Here is a 17,553-nt window from a genome sequence, read left to right on the forward strand (position 1 = left end):
CACAACCATGCCCAGCTCTATATCCACTTTTTATTTTATATTTGGAGACAGGGTCTTGTTAAGTTGCCCAGGCTGGCCTGGAACTTGTGATCCTCCTGCCTCAGTCTCCCAAGTATATGGGATTATAGACATATACCACTGTGCCCAGCTCTTTTGTTTCATTCTTATTTAAAACAACATGGCCCAATGAGCAAGAATCTTATTGCCAGCTTAACCAGCCAGGTATTAAGAAACTAAACAAGCTAAACAGGACTGGAGGCTAACCAGTTGGGGAGTAGGAAGAATTTCATCTGTGAATAAGAAGAGGGGAGAAGTTGGAGGTCACACAACCAGCATTAAGCTGGAAGTGAACACAAATGCTGCCAAGGGAGAACTCTGCTCCCACTCCTATGTTAAATAGCCACAAGGAGTAGGCCAAGAAGTTGCCTCCATCAAGACCTATGGAAGTCCAGAACTGCCTGGATTGCTGGCTCTAGCACCATGTCTGTTCTGAAGGACTTTCCACTGATGTTTTATCCTGAAAGGAGAGAATAAGTAGGGGAGAAAGGCAGGCACATCATAAAGCTCTAAAAGTGACAAGAGGAAAATTGCTCCCAAGGTGGCATGGTGTAATGAAGGAAGCACCTCCTAATCTGAAGTGGTAGGAGTCAGAAGACATTCTTGCCATTTTCTCTTTCTTGGTACCTAAAGTTAATGGAGTTCCTCTAAAGAGAATGGAGATGGCTGAGAGACCCAAGCATTTCTCCTGCAACAATGAGCCAGAGACTATCATTAGTTTAAAAGTAGTTTTCATTTGTTTTTTTTCTTTTTCTTCTTCAATGTAGTCTCTGACACTGTATCAAAGACTGTCCTACTTATAGCATGCCTCCACTGAGCATCAAGAGTGGCTACTTGAGAGGTTATGCAGAGGGAAGCATTTCATGATACACAGCACAACAGGGTGACCCAGCTCCTCTTCCTATCACCCTATTTCCTCCCGTTTCTCCCAATCAGCAGAGAAAATTCTATACTCTCAGGCCCTTGTCCAAGCCTTTTCTCATAGTCCTTATTTAGGCCTACGGTGTCGACACAGGAAAGACAGGTCTTTCTCAGTGTTGTGGGGCATATCTGGGCTCAATGAATGGCAGCCTTGCTTTCATTTCACAAGGCTTCTGGGGTTCATTTTTTCTTTTCTTTCAGTAATCTCTTCCTTAAGGTGGTTTAAGCTCTACTGATCTCTTTGTATTCTTATCCCTTGAGCTTGAACAAAGCAGTAAAGTTCATTTTCTAAAAAGGCAGATATTAGTGACAGGCCTTTAGAACCACAGGCAGGGCCTGTCAGCAAGCTGGGTAGAGTGGCACAAGTCTTGATCTACCAGCTGTGAGTGGCCAAAGCAAAGGCCAGTCCTTGGAGTAGCACCTAAAAGAATTCCAGGAGCCTTGAACTACAGGATTCAGAGGTGTGGGATGTTTTTTCTAGGAGGGAAGCCTCCAAAAATAATCGTTTGTCTTGAGACCATTTAACAGACCTTGTCCTCCCCTAGATCCTATCCTCAGAATGTCTTTTTCTGTCCACTCTGGGGCCAGCTTCAGGGAAATTTGCCAACTTCATCTGACTTTCATACACTCCTTCCTGCTCTTATTCTCATGCCACTGCAGTCACCACCTCCAGCATTCTCTTTTCCCACCACAGGAAACTCCAATGACCAGCTGGCCTAAGTTCTCCAATGACCAGCCTGTCTGCCAAGTTCAGGAAAGGGGGAGAGCAACACCAAGAGATCAGAGAAAGGCATAGAAGGGCAGCTGCTGGACGCTGTGAAGAGACATGACCTGCAGGTGGTGCTCAGGGCAAGGCTGGAAGTGGCTGGGCCTAATTTTGTTTAGGAAAAGTGTGAAACTGGACTAGTGCCCTCAGAGGCTGATGTACCTATTCAGAACCCAAGACTCCTGCTTAGGATCCTGAATGCTTTAGCTAAGCAAATCCAACTTTCTAAAAAAGATAAAGGTTTTTTTATTGCTCTGAATAGAAGGCCATTTGCTTTTCTAGCTAGCTATAGCCCTGAGCCTTATATTTTCTTTGTCTCCCTTCTTAGAAACAAAGACAGCTGCTTTTTTTTTTTTAATGTTCCTCATCCTTGCACATGGATTGGTAATAAGGGAAAAAGAATTCAGGATTCTAAGTGACTAGACCAACTAAAAAAGAATTAAAAAAAAGAAAGGAAGAAAGAAAGAAAAAGACACCATAAACAAATTCAGAGATCAACTACGAACTGGGTAAAATGTTTGGCCTAGATTGGAAGCAAAGACTTTAATACTATGATAGATAATGGGTTGATATCCCTAATATACAAAAAAGCTTAACATATTAATAAGAAAAACCAAAACAACTCAATGAAAAAAGAGGCAAAGGAGAGAAAACTCTAACTTTCAACCTCACAGAAACCAACACAACAAAATACAGTTTTGTTTTTTTTTTTTTTTGGTTTTTTTTTAGAGAGAGAGAATTTTAATATTTATTTTTTAGTTTTCGGCGGACACAACATCTTTGTTTGTATGTGGTGCTGAGGATCGAACCCGGGCCGCACGCATGCCAGGTGAGTGTGCTACCGCTTGAGCCACATCCCCAGCCCCAGTTTGGTTTTTTTAACCCACCAAAGTGGCACACAAAAAAGAAAACTGATAAACATTCAGAGCTGAGAGCAGAGTGGGGAAATGGAAACTCTCAAATATAGATGGGGGAAATAAAGGCTGCAACCTTTAGGGAAAGCAACCTGGTAATACCTATATAAATGTGATATGCACATAACCTTTAAACCAGAAATTCCAAGTTCAGAAATATTTCATACAAAAGTAAAATTAGTAAATAAGAACATATGAACAAGGATGTTTATTTCAGCATTATTTATAATGGCCCCCAAAAGAAAATAATCTAAATACTAAATAATGAGTCAATGAATTGTTATAACATGGGACTCTCATAGCTACTAAAAAAAATCATATCAGAGGCAAAAAGGGAAGAAATGGGGAATTATTGCTTAATCATTAGATTTTTCTATTTGGAGTGATAAAAAGTTTGGGAAATAGTGGAAATATTTGGACAACACTGTGGATATAATTAATTCCATTGAATTATAATACTTAAAAATGATTAAAAGCAAAAATTTTATGTTATTTATTTTTTACTACAATAAAAAAGGATAAATCAGATGGATAATTTTATCATGTATGTTTAAATTAACAAAAAAGAAAATATATAGCACATAATCCTTTTTGTGTTTTAAAAGGGACAGAACTTCATACTTATATACACGCAGAAGGTGGTATAGAAGGTACAGAAAGATTCAAACCAAACCGGGTGTGGTGACACATGCTTGTAATCCAGTGACTAGGGACGCTCAGGCAGGAGGATTACAAATTCCAGGCCCTAAGCAACTTAGTAAAACCAAATTGTTTAAAAAAAAGGTTGTGGGGGGGTGGGGATGTGGCGATGTGAGCTCAGTAGTTAAGCATCCTTGGGTTAAATTCTTGGTACCAAAACCAAAAACTAAACAAACAAAAAAACCCCAAAACAGATTCAAACCATTATTTACCTATTTACTTTTAGAAAGACTCAGACATGGGCTGGGGCTATAGCTCAGTGGCAGAACACTTGCCTTCCATGTGTGAGGCACTAGGTTCGATTCTCAGCACCACATAAAAATAAATAAATAAAGGTATTGTGTCCACTTACAACTAAAAAATATTAAAAAGAAGAAAAATATTAAAATATTAAAAAGAAGAAAAAAGAAAACTCAAGACACATGGGCTGAAGTTGTGGCTCAGTGGTAGAGTACTTGCCTGGCATGTGTGAGCCCTAAATTCAACCCTAAATAGATAAATAGATAAATAAAATAAAAGATCCATTAACAATTAAAAAATATATATAATTTAAAAAAAGAGAAATATTCAGACACTATTTACCTAAGGAAGGGGCTGGAACATTGAGAAAGAAGAGAGACAATTAACTTTTCTTTCAGATACTTCTTTATTATCTGTCTTCTTACAATAAGAATACATTAATATTTGAAAATATAACTTTAGGGATGGGTATGGTTCAGTAGAAAAGTGCTTGCCTTGCATGTGTGAGGCCTTGAGTTCAATCCCCAGCATCACACACATACAAATAAATAAATAAAGATATGCATACATACATTTATATAAATAAAATCAGATCGTACCCTTAACTCTCAAAGCATTAGAGAAACCACAGTCATAGGGTAAATTTTTGTCCCTCCCATTCTTGCCTGCACAACCCCATTCAATTAGCACGATGAATAACAATAACAATCATATTTCTCTTCTACAAGGAAAGAGATGGCTGAGAAACATTTTCCAGTATCATCAGCTCATTGACTAAGACCTCAGCAACCCAAGAGAGGCAAGAAATAAAGTGCTATAGTCATCTAACAAAGTATAAGCTCTTACCTATAAGTGCATAGGACAGGAACTTGTTGACAGAGGTAAGAGCCAGTCCAGTGATAGGGCCAGTGGTATCTTCTGAGCGAATCACTTCCAGAAATGGACGAAGGAATACATTGGGTTCAATTTCTGAGAGTTCTATGACAAAAAAACAAATAAAGATAGAAACCAAATGAACATCTAACAAAGGGAAAAAAAAAAAAAAAAAAAAGCTAAACTCTAGGAAAAAAGCTAACTCCTAGAAAAAGGCCCTTATTGCATGTGCCATGAGGCTAGAGTTCTTCCCTCCTGGTATCAATCTAGCTCCCCCTGAATTACCTTGAACCAAGTCCCAGATACCATACCGTTTTACCTGTAAATTTTATCTGTAAAATTTTTGGTTTGTAGGAAGCAGTGGTGCACACCTATAATCCTATCAATTCAGGAGGTTAAGGTAGGAGTATTGCAATTTGAGGCCAACCTCAGCAGCTTAGCAAAAACATGTTGCAAAATAAAAAATAAAAAGGACCATGGATGTATCTGAGTATAAGTGTCTCTGGTTTCAATGTAGCTCTAAAAGATTAATAATTTTTGAAAGCACAAATGTTTTAAAAAGTTAACAGTAAAATTGTCAAAATGGTAAATTTTGTTATATATATATTTACAATAATTAAAAAAATAACAACAGTTCTTTAATATAATTGAATATTACAACTCAATTTTCCATGTCCATTTCACCCCCTACCCTGCAGTGATATATAGGTAAACTTCTTCTGAGGTACAGAAAACATAGCCAAAGAAATCCTAGGGTGGGCTCCAGTCTTTATGTAAAGAGATTTTTTCATATCTCTTTACTATTATGGTCAAGGTCACTTCACTTAAAGAGTGTGGTCAACCCAGAAGAGTGAGGGGAAACCTTGTTTATAGTCCCTTGTTGAAAAATAAGTTTAAGGCTGGGGCTGGGGCTGAGTGGTAGAGAGTGCTTGCCTCACACATGAGGCACTGGGTTCGATCCTCAGCACCATATAAAAAATAAATGAATAAGTAAAGATTTTTGTGTGTCCATCTGTAGCTTAAAAAATTTTTAAAAAAAAGAAAGAAAGAAAAATAAGTTAAAATAAACAAAAGGCTGAGCAGTCCCCTTAGTCATGGAACATTCTGCAATCTTGGAAGGTCCTTACCACTCTGTCTCCTTCCCGCCTAGAGGAAGCAGAGAGAGCTACCTTCCCTGAGATAAAGGGGCATCATAGTCTTTATTTCACAATAAGAAAAATAAGGCTCAGATAAGATGCATGATTGGCTTCAAATGACACAACTATTAAGCAGAGATGGGACTTGAACTCAGTTTATATGGCTCTAAAATTTATACAATCACTACATCGTATACTCCTGAATTTAGAATATTTCATGCCAGATCAAAGGAACCATATTACACTGAACTTGCTCTCTACTCTGTCCAGAGTTTAATTTATTTTTCTAAACTTCACTATGTTTTCATCTTTCAGAGCCTCTTCCCTAAAAGGCGTCCTTCCTAAAAATGGCCAAAAAACATTTAGGGAAGTGATCCAGGCTATCTTACTTTTACCACAAAAGGAAGTTGGGTTTCCTAAGCACCTTCATTTTCATGCAAATATAGATAGGTTCCCACCACCACCCACCCCTCTCTGGGTAAACATTCCCTGGGACTGGCTGCTCTTCAGATTAATGCTTTAATTAATTGGCAGATTGGGTAGCATTTTTCAAGCTTGTCTGTACAGTGAGTGATCATATCAGCTGTATAAAACCTGCTTCTCATCTACTACTATATCCACCTAGAGATGTACAATTTTCAGGAGAAAAAAGGAGGAAAAAACCTCTGTGAATGGGATACACAAAAGCTGTGGTGGTGGAGGTGGAGAGTTGAGATGTTAAGGAATATATTTGGGGAAACTTTTTTTTTTTTAATCTCTTATTGATTTTATTTTTTTAATACATGACAACAGTATGTATTAAATAATACATACTACATATTACACATATAGAGCACAATTTTTCATATCTCTGTATATAAAGTATGTTCACGCCAATTTATGCCTTTATACATGTACTTTGTTTTTTGGGGTTTTTTTTTTGCATTACAATTCTTAATACACATATATACCACAATTTTTCATATCTCTGTTTGAATATAAAGTATGTTGACACTCAATTCAAGTCTTCATACATGTACTTTGTATAATGATGTCCATCACATTCCACACCATCCTTGCTAATCCCCTGCCCTCTCCCTTTCCCACCCACCCCTCTTCCCTATCTAGACTTCATCTAATCCTTCCATGCTCTCCCTCCCTACTGGACTATGAGTCAACCTTGGGGAAACTTATTTTAAAAGCACATTTGAAAATTAAAGTCATTTAGGGGCTGGGGTTGTGAATCAGTGGTAGAGCGCTTGCCTAGCATGGGTGAGGCACTGGGTTCGCATCTCAGCCCCACATATAAGCAAATAAATAAATAAAGATCCATCAATAATAAAAATATTTTTAAAAAATTAAAGTCATTTAGTCTTGCTTTCGGAACACAAATGCATTATGTACTATTTGATCTATCATTTAGAAAATGGTCATGTTTAGCATATTTGAGCTAAAAAGTCTAGAAAAAAAAATCTATTGAGAGTGGGGAGAGGGAACAGACTTTCTGTTTTCATCCAGTTGTTATAACTATATACTTCCTGGCTTCCTTCAAGTGAAAGTCTAGGACAGGTTTTCAGCTAGGGTCCATACATTCAGGGTTATAACTTTGCCTCTCTTTGTTGTTTGTTAATTAGGTAAGACCGACTCTCTTTATGAGTGATTCATAAAGTTCTATGAATTTTAGCGCATATTTAGATTTGTATAACTACCACCATAAACAGGAATACATAATAGTTTCATTACCCCAGAAAACTCCCTCTGCCCTCCCTTTGTAGTCATACCCTCCCTACCCACCAAACTCTGACAATTCTGATCTGTTCTCTTTCACCATAGTTTTATCAAGGAGCTCATAAGGAAAGGTATCACAGAGCATGTAACCTTTTAAGATTGGATTCTTATACCCAGAAGTGGTATTTCTGGATCAAAGGTAAGTGTGTTTAGCTTTACAGCTAAATTATTTTTAAGAATTATTTTTAAACCATACAAGTCTGCATTCCTTCCAGAACTGAAATTTTTAGCTTCCCTGCATCCTCTCCAATCCTTGGGATTTTTAGCTTTTTAATTTTTTTTTTTTTTTAGTTATAGATAGACACATTACCTTTATTTATTTATTTTAATTTTTATGTGGTGCTGAGGATGGAACCCAGTGCCTCACACATGCTAGGCAGGTATATACTATTGTATACTACACTGAGCTAAAACCTTAGCCCCTATTTTTATACAAGTCATCCAAGTTGTTAGATAGTAGTATCTCCACATGGTTCAAGTTGGTATTTCCCTAACGACTAAGGATGTTGAACATCTTTTGATGTGTTTATCTGCCATCCAAATATCTTTTTGCGTGATGTGTCTGTTCAAGTCTTTTGCCCATTTTTAAACTAAATTGGTTTGTTTTCTTTTTTTTTGAGAGAGAAAGAATTTTTTTAATATTTATTTTTTAGTTTTCAGTGGACACAACATCTTTGTTTTATTTTTATGGGGTGCTGAGGATCGAACCCAGCGCCCCGCGCATGCCAGGCAAGCGAGCGTGTTACCGCTTGAGCCACATCCCCAGCCCTTGGTTTGTTTTCTTACTGTTAAGTTTAGAGATTTCTGTATTCAAATACTTTAATGGTGAGATAATTATTTACATATTTTTTCCCAGTATGAACCTTGTCTTTTCTTCTCTTAATAGTATCTTCCACAGAGCAGACATTTTTATTTTTTAAAAAGTCCAATTTATCAATGTTTATTTTATGTATTTTAGTGTAATGTCTAAATTCCCTCTAACTCCAGGTCAATAAAATAGTCTCCCATGTTTTCTTCTAAAAGTATTATAATTTTACATTTTCCATTTAGATCTGTGATCCATTTTCAGTCAATTTTTCTGTAAATGTGAGGTTGAGGTTCATTTGTTTGCATGTGGATATCAATTGATCCAATACCATTTGCTAAAATCATTTTTTTTTTTAAACAGTACTGAGGGATTGAACCCAGGGCCTGGTACATGCTAGCAAGTGTTCTACCCCAGCCCATTTTATTTTTCATTTTGAGAAAGGATCTCCCTAAGTTGCCAAGCTGGATTTGAACTTAAGATCTTCTTGCCTCAACCTCCCAAGCAGCTTGGATGCAGACATGCACCCTGTGCACCACCACACCTGCCTGCCATTTTAGATACCAAATTCTCCTTAGGACTATACTTTTTTAAGGAGTTAAGGAGTTACAGGGGATTCTTTCTTGGGTCTCTCCTTTTTCTAGGAACTACCCTTGTTACCACTCCTTTTTTATTTTGTGAATTGAGTATGCTATGAAATGGAACATCCATTATTTCTAAGTTTATTGAGCATAAAGTATTTTATTATAAAGTTGCCATCCATCACAAGGAGACATGTGGCTATAAAAAACATTAACTCTGCACTCTAGGCTGGAATGCAACTTTACCAGAATAATGCAGCTTTTGTATTAAGTGTACAGTGGGAAAGATGACAGACAGACAGGCAGATATTGTTAGGCAAACAGGTGTTGGTTGGGCCCAGTTTCTGTTTGTTTTGTGGAGTTGTCTCAATTTTTTCAGGATTGTTCAAATCCAAATTCAGCTGTTTTGAGAGTTTCTCTGGGCACCTTTCAGAATAAAGTAAGGTATGACTTTTCAGAGTAAAGATGCTCCCATGAACTTTGTTTACATTCTACCTCACAGACATGTATTTAGAGGCAGCAATGGTAAGCAATTTTAGTACTTAGCCTCATCTATTAGATTTTTGATGCCTTTGTTTTCCCTATCAACAAAATGGGAAATGGGCTGGAGATGTGGCTCAGTGGAAGAGTGCTTGCCTCAATGTATAAAAATTCTAGGTTCGATACCCAGCCCCACAAAAACAAATAAATAAAATGGGAAATGTCCCTTATGGTCAAGTTCTTGATCCCACTGATTTGAGGGTAGCTGAAGCAGAATAAGACTCCTTAGTCTTGGTGTCACCAAGAATTTATTATATGCTATTGTAGTGACTACTTCTAAGGGAAAGAGAAAAGTTGCTTAGTAGTGTTTTATATTATAGCTACTGTTTGGGGAGCCTCTGATTCTTCTTCAGTAGCTTTGGCTATTGATTTTTAGGGCTTTATTATCTATAGACTTGCTAATGTCAATTCACATTTTTATTTTTTATTTCCTTTCTCCTTCATGGCTCCTAGAGAAGATCTGACAGGGTGGTAATTAATAAACTTATAATTGTCTTCTTGCTGCCATTGAACAACTATTTTATTTATTTTCTGCAGTGCTGACAACAAAATTTTTTACTAGGCTGAGAAGAATTTGGACTGAAAAAGCTGCTTCAAGTGTAGTGGATGCATAAAGCTGGGTTGAATTGCTATGTTGTAAAGTAGAGCAATGGAAGTTTTTAATTTCTCCTGGGCTTTCAAATTGCCTGCTTAAGTTTGGACTTGATAGTGTATAGTGCATGCAGAAAACAGCAAGGCAAACTGAAGGGCTACAGTAGCTCTGGTTTGCCTGTATGTTACAACCTAATTGCTTTCCTTTCAATATGTGCCAATTTCTTCTAGAAGGAAGAGAACTACTGTTTAGAGATGATATGCATCAAACTTGTACTTTCAGTAAGGCAGATGGATCAGTCTGTCCTTGGGCCTCTGCGTATGTTTGAGGCCAGTCCCTGTGGGCCTCATTTAGCCCTGCTGGCCTTGTTAAAGGGAGCCTCAATCTCCCTCTTGGATTAGGAATGAACCTAGGCAAACCTAACAATTTGTGTGGCAGTTCTACAATCAATAACTAACAGTGTTTAGTCACTGGTTAGGAAGAGGAAAGAAACAGAAGAAACTTTAATTCTACGATAGTTGAGTTCAAAGTCTGTATTTACTATTTTTGTCATGCACTTAGTGAACCTATGCAATGCATGGTATAATATTTAAGAATATAATGCATTGTTTAAGAGCAATGGCTTTGGGGTCAGCAAAACCTGGGTTCAAATTTTCTGCCATTTACTGTGTGACCTTAGGTAAGTCACTCGACCTCTTATAGCCTTGGTTTTCTTATTCGTAAGAAATGGAGACTGCAATGCTATTTCTCATAGTTATTGAAAAAATAAAGTAATCTGTGAATGATAATTATATTTTGAATTTTTGTTTTTTTTTGAGACAGGGTCTATTTCCCCAGTTGGCCTTGAACTCTGGGACAACAGATTCTCTTTTCCTCAGCCTCTTGAATAGCTAGGATTATATATTTTTGACACCGTGCATGGCTTAATATCATGTTTTATAATTTATGTGGCTACTGCTGATATCTGAGGCAAATTAAGGTTTGTTCTGGGCAGTGGAATAGCAGCTCCTAGAAGCAAGCTAACCTGGCTAGTTAGTGGGATTGCCCAAGATGGAAAACTCATTCCTGTTCCAGTCAGGATTCATGTATTATATTGGACAAAATCATGCAATAAACTGTACTGCTTTTAAACATCATCAACATCATCATCATCATCATCTTCATCATCATAATCATTATGATTTTTGGTACCAGGGACTGAACCCAGGGGTGCTTAACCACTGAGCCATATCCCCAGCCCTTTTTTATTTTTTATTTTGAGACGGTCTCACTAAGTTGCTTAGGGCTTAGCTAAATTGGCTTTGAACTTGCAATGCTCCTTCCTCAGCTTCCCTAGTCACTAGGATTACAGGCCTGACTGACTGTGCCCAGCTCTTTTCTTTTTAAAGACAAAGTACAATCTGACCTCAGGCTGACCAGGGTGGCTCCACTCAATAAAGCTCCATTTCAATAATAGAAATTGAGTATTTCAATAAAAGAAATTTACTGAAAGCCAGCTGTTATTGGTTCCACATGCTGTCAAGGATTTTATCCCTGGAGAAATGCATCCTTCTCTTATCCTTTCCCTAAGAAGAGATAAAGCTACTAGAGCAGAGAGGTAGCCAATGTCCTGAGAAGGGGTTCAAACCAGAGAGCATGTATAAATGCCAAAACCCCTTTTCTTTTTTGGTCATCTGGAATCATTCTGTGCCAGTTACCTAGGGAGGACGCGTCCTTATGTCATTTCTGGCTAAGGTTGGTGCCTCATGAACATGACTTTCTACAAATAATTATGCATCAATGACAACTGAGGGGAAAGTATAAAATTATGACTTCTAATCCCTGGGGTTTTCGGACTTTTAAGTTTAACCCCAAAGAATGTAAGTACAGGAACTGTTCATGTATAAGATTTGGTTTTTTGATTCATAAAAAACATACTGGGGGGGGGGGGGCTGGGGCTGTAGCTCAGCAGCAGAGCACTTGCCTCAAATGTGTAAGGCACTGGGTTCGATCCTCAGCACCACATTAAAAAAATAAACAAATAAAATAAAGGCATTCTATTAAAAAAAAAACATACTGGGGGCTGGGATTATAGCTCAGTGGTGGAGTACTTGTCTAGCAGATGTAAGGCACTGGGTTCGATTTCAGCACCACATAAATAAATAAAGGTACTGTGTCCATCTATAACTAAAAAAATGTATTTAAAAAAACTTTAAAATAACAACAAAAACATGTTGGAGTTGGGCATGGTGGCTGATACCTGTACACCCCAGCTACTCAGGATACTGAAGAAGGAGGATTGTGAGTATGAGGTCAGCCTGGGCAACTTAGCAAGACCCTGTCTCAAAAATAAAAAATAAAAAGGGCTAGCAACGTAGCTCAGTATTAGGAATGCCACTAGATTCAATCCCCAGTACTATATATACACACCAACAAACCAAGCAAGCAAAAAACAAACCCAGAACAACAAAACTTTGGACTTTGAGAGAATAGATCAGCCTGAAAAGTTAATACTTTCAAAAGAGTTGTTAAAGGATTCAATGTAGAAATAATTTGTCTTAATGTAAGTGGTTGGTTCCATTATTCTCTACTGCAGGCTCTAAGTGGACCCATTCATCCCCTTTCTACCTGGATGCAGCAGTGATTAAGTCATTACCATAATTTCTCTCTTAAAGAGTTATATAATCCCCCCTCCCTCCTAAGTACCTGGAAGCGTTCATAAAACACTTCTACAACTAAAAATATTGGGGGGGGGGGGGAACAGCTGTCAGGAACTAAAACAAACAAGGCTTAGTCTCTTTTCCCCATTCCCCCACAGGCTGCCTTTGTAACAGGCTATCTGCATTCATAGGCATTTACTCCTAAATTATACCTTGCATTTAGAATCATAAGTTTTAGGGCTCTAAAGGGACTTGAGGAATGTAATTAAATTTCTATCTTGACCTTCCCCAGGAAATCTCAATAGATTAAAAAAAAAAAAAAGAACTATGGCCCATAGAAGTGAAATGTTTGGTTGTTTTTGGTATCAGGGATGGAACTCAGGGGTGCTTATCCACTGAGCAACATCCCTAACTTTTTATTTTTGTTTATTATTTAAGAATAATTTTAGTTGTAGATTAACACAATGCCTTTATTTTATTTATTTTTATGTGGTGCTGTGGATCAATCCCAGTACCTTACATGTGCTAGGCAAGTGCTCTACCACTGAGGTACAACCTCATTCCCTTTTTTTATTTTGAGACAGGGTCTTGCTAAATTGCTTAGGGCCCCACCAAATGCTGAGGCTGCCCTTGAACTTGCAATCCTCCTGCTTCAGCCTCCTGAGCTGTTGGGATTACACACATGTGCCACCACATCCAGAAATGTGAGGTATTTTTGCCCAAGGTTACACAGTGTCAGAACTAGGACTGGGAATACTGCATTTCTTTATTTCAATTTTCCTTTTGTAATAGGGCAGGGCTGCAAAAGCCTGTTTGGGTTTGAGCATTAATCCTAGTCTAGGAAGTATATAGCTCTGTGGGAGCTACCTTTGTCAGTTTTCTCTGGAATCAGTTCCTGAAGCCAAGTTTAAATCCCCACCTGGCCATTCATAGGCCCAGAAAACTGAAGCTGATAAACAAAGATATGAGAAGTATAGCTGACATTCCAAAGGCTTCTAGCTTTGCCAGTTTTAGTTTTACTCATCTGTTGGACTATTATTCTTTTTTTGTTTGTTTTTTTAAAGACGATTTAAAGAAGTTTTGTTATTTTTTTATAGTAGCTCATATGTAGCATATATATATATATATATATATATATATATATATATATATATATATATATTGTAGATGGACAAAATACCTTTATGTTGTTTACTTTTATGTGGTGCCGGGGATGAACCCAGTGCCTTATGCATGCTAGGCAGGCGCTCTACCACTAAGCCACAACCCTGGCCCTTATAGTAGCTCTTTTTAAATCCTCTTGTTTCTTTTTCTTTCTCTTCCTCCTCTTCTACCCTCTCCTCCTTTTACTCCTTCTTTTCTTGTTTTTTCAATAGTATCCCATTCTTATTCCTTATCTATCTAATCTTTTGAATAAAACAGGTAGTTTACTTGATGTTTTATTCTTGCTGCAAAGGCTATTTCCTCTAAGTCATTTTATTTCTTTAAATTCTGTTTCTCCAGGTCAAAAATAAAATTTTTTTTTTAATGTTAGTGATCCTTTAGTATGGGGGCAATATACATCTGAATATTTATTCCTGAGTGTATGGATGGGGCTTCTGGACTGATGGCAATGTGCCCTTTCATTTGGATTATTATTCTTATGTTTCCCTTTTGACCAAAAAGAACACAGTTCCTTTCTACTAAATTTACAGTACCTCAGAATTCCATTTGCAGATCATTCTTTTTTTTCCATATAAAACTATTTATTCATAAATATTTTCCAAAATGAAAGTAGGTTTACTAAAAAAAAGTCCCTCAATGGGGAGGGGAGGAGAAGGCAGCCCTTGCCCTGGGTCCCCAGGGTGGGGCTGAGAGGAAGAGAAAAACCTCCTGACCCTCTCCCTGCTTCCTGGGACAGGGGGTACAGATCATTCTTAATCTCTGATTTTTACAATAAATATATTCATGGGCATTGCATTATCAGGAAGTAGAATATGAAGACCAAACACTTTATTCTAAAACAGAAAGTGCCAGCATAGAAAGACACGCCAAAACCCAAAAAGCTTTTGTATTTAAATAATTGTCCTATTCCTTTGTATATAGAAATGTCAAGAGGGGTAAATGAACTGGACTTCTGTCTTTAACATGCTCTTATTTGTTATATGTGATCTATCTTGTGAATGATGATATTCTGTCTCCAGGTACATTAGGCCAATATTTGAAGGATGAAGAGCTAGGACAGGGCAGTCTGATGACCCTGTAGAAAGCAAGAAGGGAGAAGTAGACTCTAAGGGCAAAAGGGTCGAGACAGACATTTCTGAAGCCAAATGGTGTTGAAATAATATACCACAGGCCTTTTTCCTTGTCAGCGTAATCCAATTGAGAATGCCCAACTGCCCCTGATAAGAGTCACTCAGGAGTGAAGAGCTTTGCTACCAGGGAAAGCAGCTTATGTGTGCATTTTGGCTCAGGAATGTGCCAGCCCAATGCTAGCCAAATGAGAAAAGGCTGCTGCAGGCTGGAGAACTCAGTCTCCTGGGAGGATGGTAGCTGCTCCCTGTAGGTTAAGAGAGTATTTGTTCTCTTTTGTCCAAGGGCGGTGCTTGAGGCCATATGTTGAGGCCTTTGACATAGATAATTAGAAAGAGTGGCAGTTCTGATGTGAAAAGAGAAAACAGTGTCAGAATTCATCCCCCTTTTGGTCAGGTCACTCATGATTTGAGAAGACAGGAAAATTGGGGGTCATTGGTAGATTCTCAGCTTAACACTGAGTCAATTTAGAACTTCTCCTTTAATGTCATAATATATAGAGAGTTGAGATACCCACCTACTGGTATTCAGCAAAGTATGATCAGAACACCACCAAGGTACTTTCAAAGGGCTTCACTTTGCTTTGGGTTGAAGGGGTCTTTGAGCTATTCCAGAAATAGTTTAGTAATTCATGTTGTAATTTGGCCTGACTGACCAGAAATTGGACCTGGATTTGACTTAGGAGTAACCCAAGTGTTGTTTCTCCAATGGGGGTTGAATTTCCCATTCTTGTACCTGTCCCCTTCTCTACCCCCCAAAATCCTAGAACATTAACCAGTCACCTTCAGAGCACCCCTCTATCTAAACTTCACTCTTTGTTTACTGGACTGTTTGTGCCTTGAGTTGACAGCCTTCAGGGTGTGAATTCTGGCTACTTGGCTAGGGTGTCAGATGTCTCCTTGGTTATGAAATTAGACTTCTTACTATGAGTGGCATTATGACATTTTTTTTCTAAAGGACTCAGGTATTTCTTCTCACTCTTCTAACAAAGATCCAGACCATTGAATCCAGTCCCAGGCAGGCCAAGCTGTGAGGTAGAACACTAGAAACCTTTATTTCTGTTCTAGACTTGAAGGAAGCAGTAACACTGAACAACTAGGAGTATAGCTTTTGGAGTCAGATAGGTGTGAATTTGATTCCCATTTCTACCACTAGCTAGTTATATGACTTTAACTGGTTCTTACATCTACTTATCCTTTCTGGGTCTCTTTTTGTCTCCCAAATGGAGACTATTATAAATAGAAAAGATACCTAAGGTGTTTATTAGCATATGGCATGGTAATAAATGGTAGCTACCATAGTTATTATCTTTATTTTTTCTAAAACAAAGAGGAATATTTCAATCAAGAGGGTCCATAGAGAATTCTTTGGAGGCTCGGGATACAGTCCTCATACAAAATATAATTCAGTCAAGGGATGAAGGGATTAGTAATCTCACAGGACTACTGATCCAGAATAGGAAACAGGAAAACCTGTTTTCTTTGTCTGATACTATGTATATCTTGGGATACACAGAAATTAAAAGGACTATTCTGAATTGCACCATAAGTAACAACCACCAGTTATCTTGGTGGTATTTATCTTAACCTATATTCCTTTTAAGGTTTAGGAGTCAAAGGTTGAAGGTTTACATTTTAAATTTTTTTCATATTTATCATAAGTAGTAAACTGTTATGCCAGTGTAGTGGCGCACACCTGTAATGCCAGTGACTAGGGAGGCCAAAAGAGGTGGATTGCAAGTTCAAGGCAAGTTTCAGCAACTTACCAAGACCCTGTCTCAAAGTAAAATATATAAAGGGTTAGAGATATAGGGACTTTGCTCAGTGGTTAAACACCCCTGGGTTCAATCTTCAGTACTAAAATAGATAGATAGATAGACAGATTGTCTGACTAGTACATGTTTTAATAAATGTTAGCTGCTGTTATTATTTTAAATATAGTTTATTTTAATACTCTAACACCTATTTTACAGGTGATAAAAATAGCGGATTAGAGAAGATAAGTAATAAAAGTGACATAGCTACTAAATTGCAGAACTTCTAGTCCTAATACCAACATTAACTGGCTTGGTGTCATTGTACAAATAACTTAATTTTCCTAAATCCCAGTTACCTCACTTGTATATTATTTTTAGGGCCAATTTTAGCTATAATATCCTAGGATTTGGAGTATTTGGGGGGATGGTCAATAAAAAATTATGCATTATTTTTCTATAGTACTATTGCTCAAAATGCAATCTGTAATCTAGTGCAGTCCAACTACTAATTGGTAAACAATGAGATATATACAGAAATTGAAAGAAAACATTAACAATTTGACAGTAACATCATGTATAGATAAAAAAATTGGAATTTATTCAGGCATGGTGGTGCATGACTGTTATCCCAGGTACTTGAGAGGTTAAGAAAGGAGAATCATAAATTCTAGGCCAGCCTGGGCAACTTAGAAAGATTCTGTCTCAAAATAAAAAGGGTTGGGGATGTAGTTCAGTGGTAAAGTGCTTGCCTAGCATACACAAAGCCCTGGGTTCAATCCCTAATAACACAAAAAAGGGAAAAAAAAGTTTATATATTTTTTATTTCATTTTTTCTAGTAAATCATTTTACTGAGTTTTATAAGACTATGAATCTGCAATAAATAAACAAAGAAAAATAAAACTGGGGCTGGGATTGTGGCTCAGCGGTAGAGTGCTCACCTAGCATGTATGAGAGCTTAGGTTCCTGATCCTCAG

At 37.6% G+C, this 17,553-nt stretch overlaps 1 protein-coding gene across 6 annotated transcripts in view; it reads right to left on the minus strand.

The window, feature by feature from the left end:
* The window catches only part of Gbf1 (golgi brefeldin A resistant guanine nucleotide exchange factor 1), a 295,142-nt gene that overhangs the window by 28,536 nt on the left and 249,053 nt on the right, over positions 1–17,553 (minus strand). For all 6 annotated transcript variants that reach the window (XM_071610962.1, XM_071610961.1, XM_071610965.1 and 3 more), the window contains one exon: positions 4,444–4,575. In XM_071610962.1, coding sequence (XP_071467063.1) covers positions 4,444–4,575 — 132 coding nt within the window. The remainder of the gene's footprint in view (positions 1–4,443; positions 4,576–17,553) is intronic.

Source organism: Marmota flaviventris, chromosome 4 (genome assembly GCF_047511675.1).
Source record: "Marmota flaviventris isolate mMarFla1 chromosome 4, mMarFla1.hap1, whole genome shotgun sequence".
Classification (NCBI taxonomy): domain Eukaryota; kingdom Metazoa; phylum Chordata; class Mammalia; order Rodentia; family Sciuridae; genus Marmota; species Marmota flaviventris.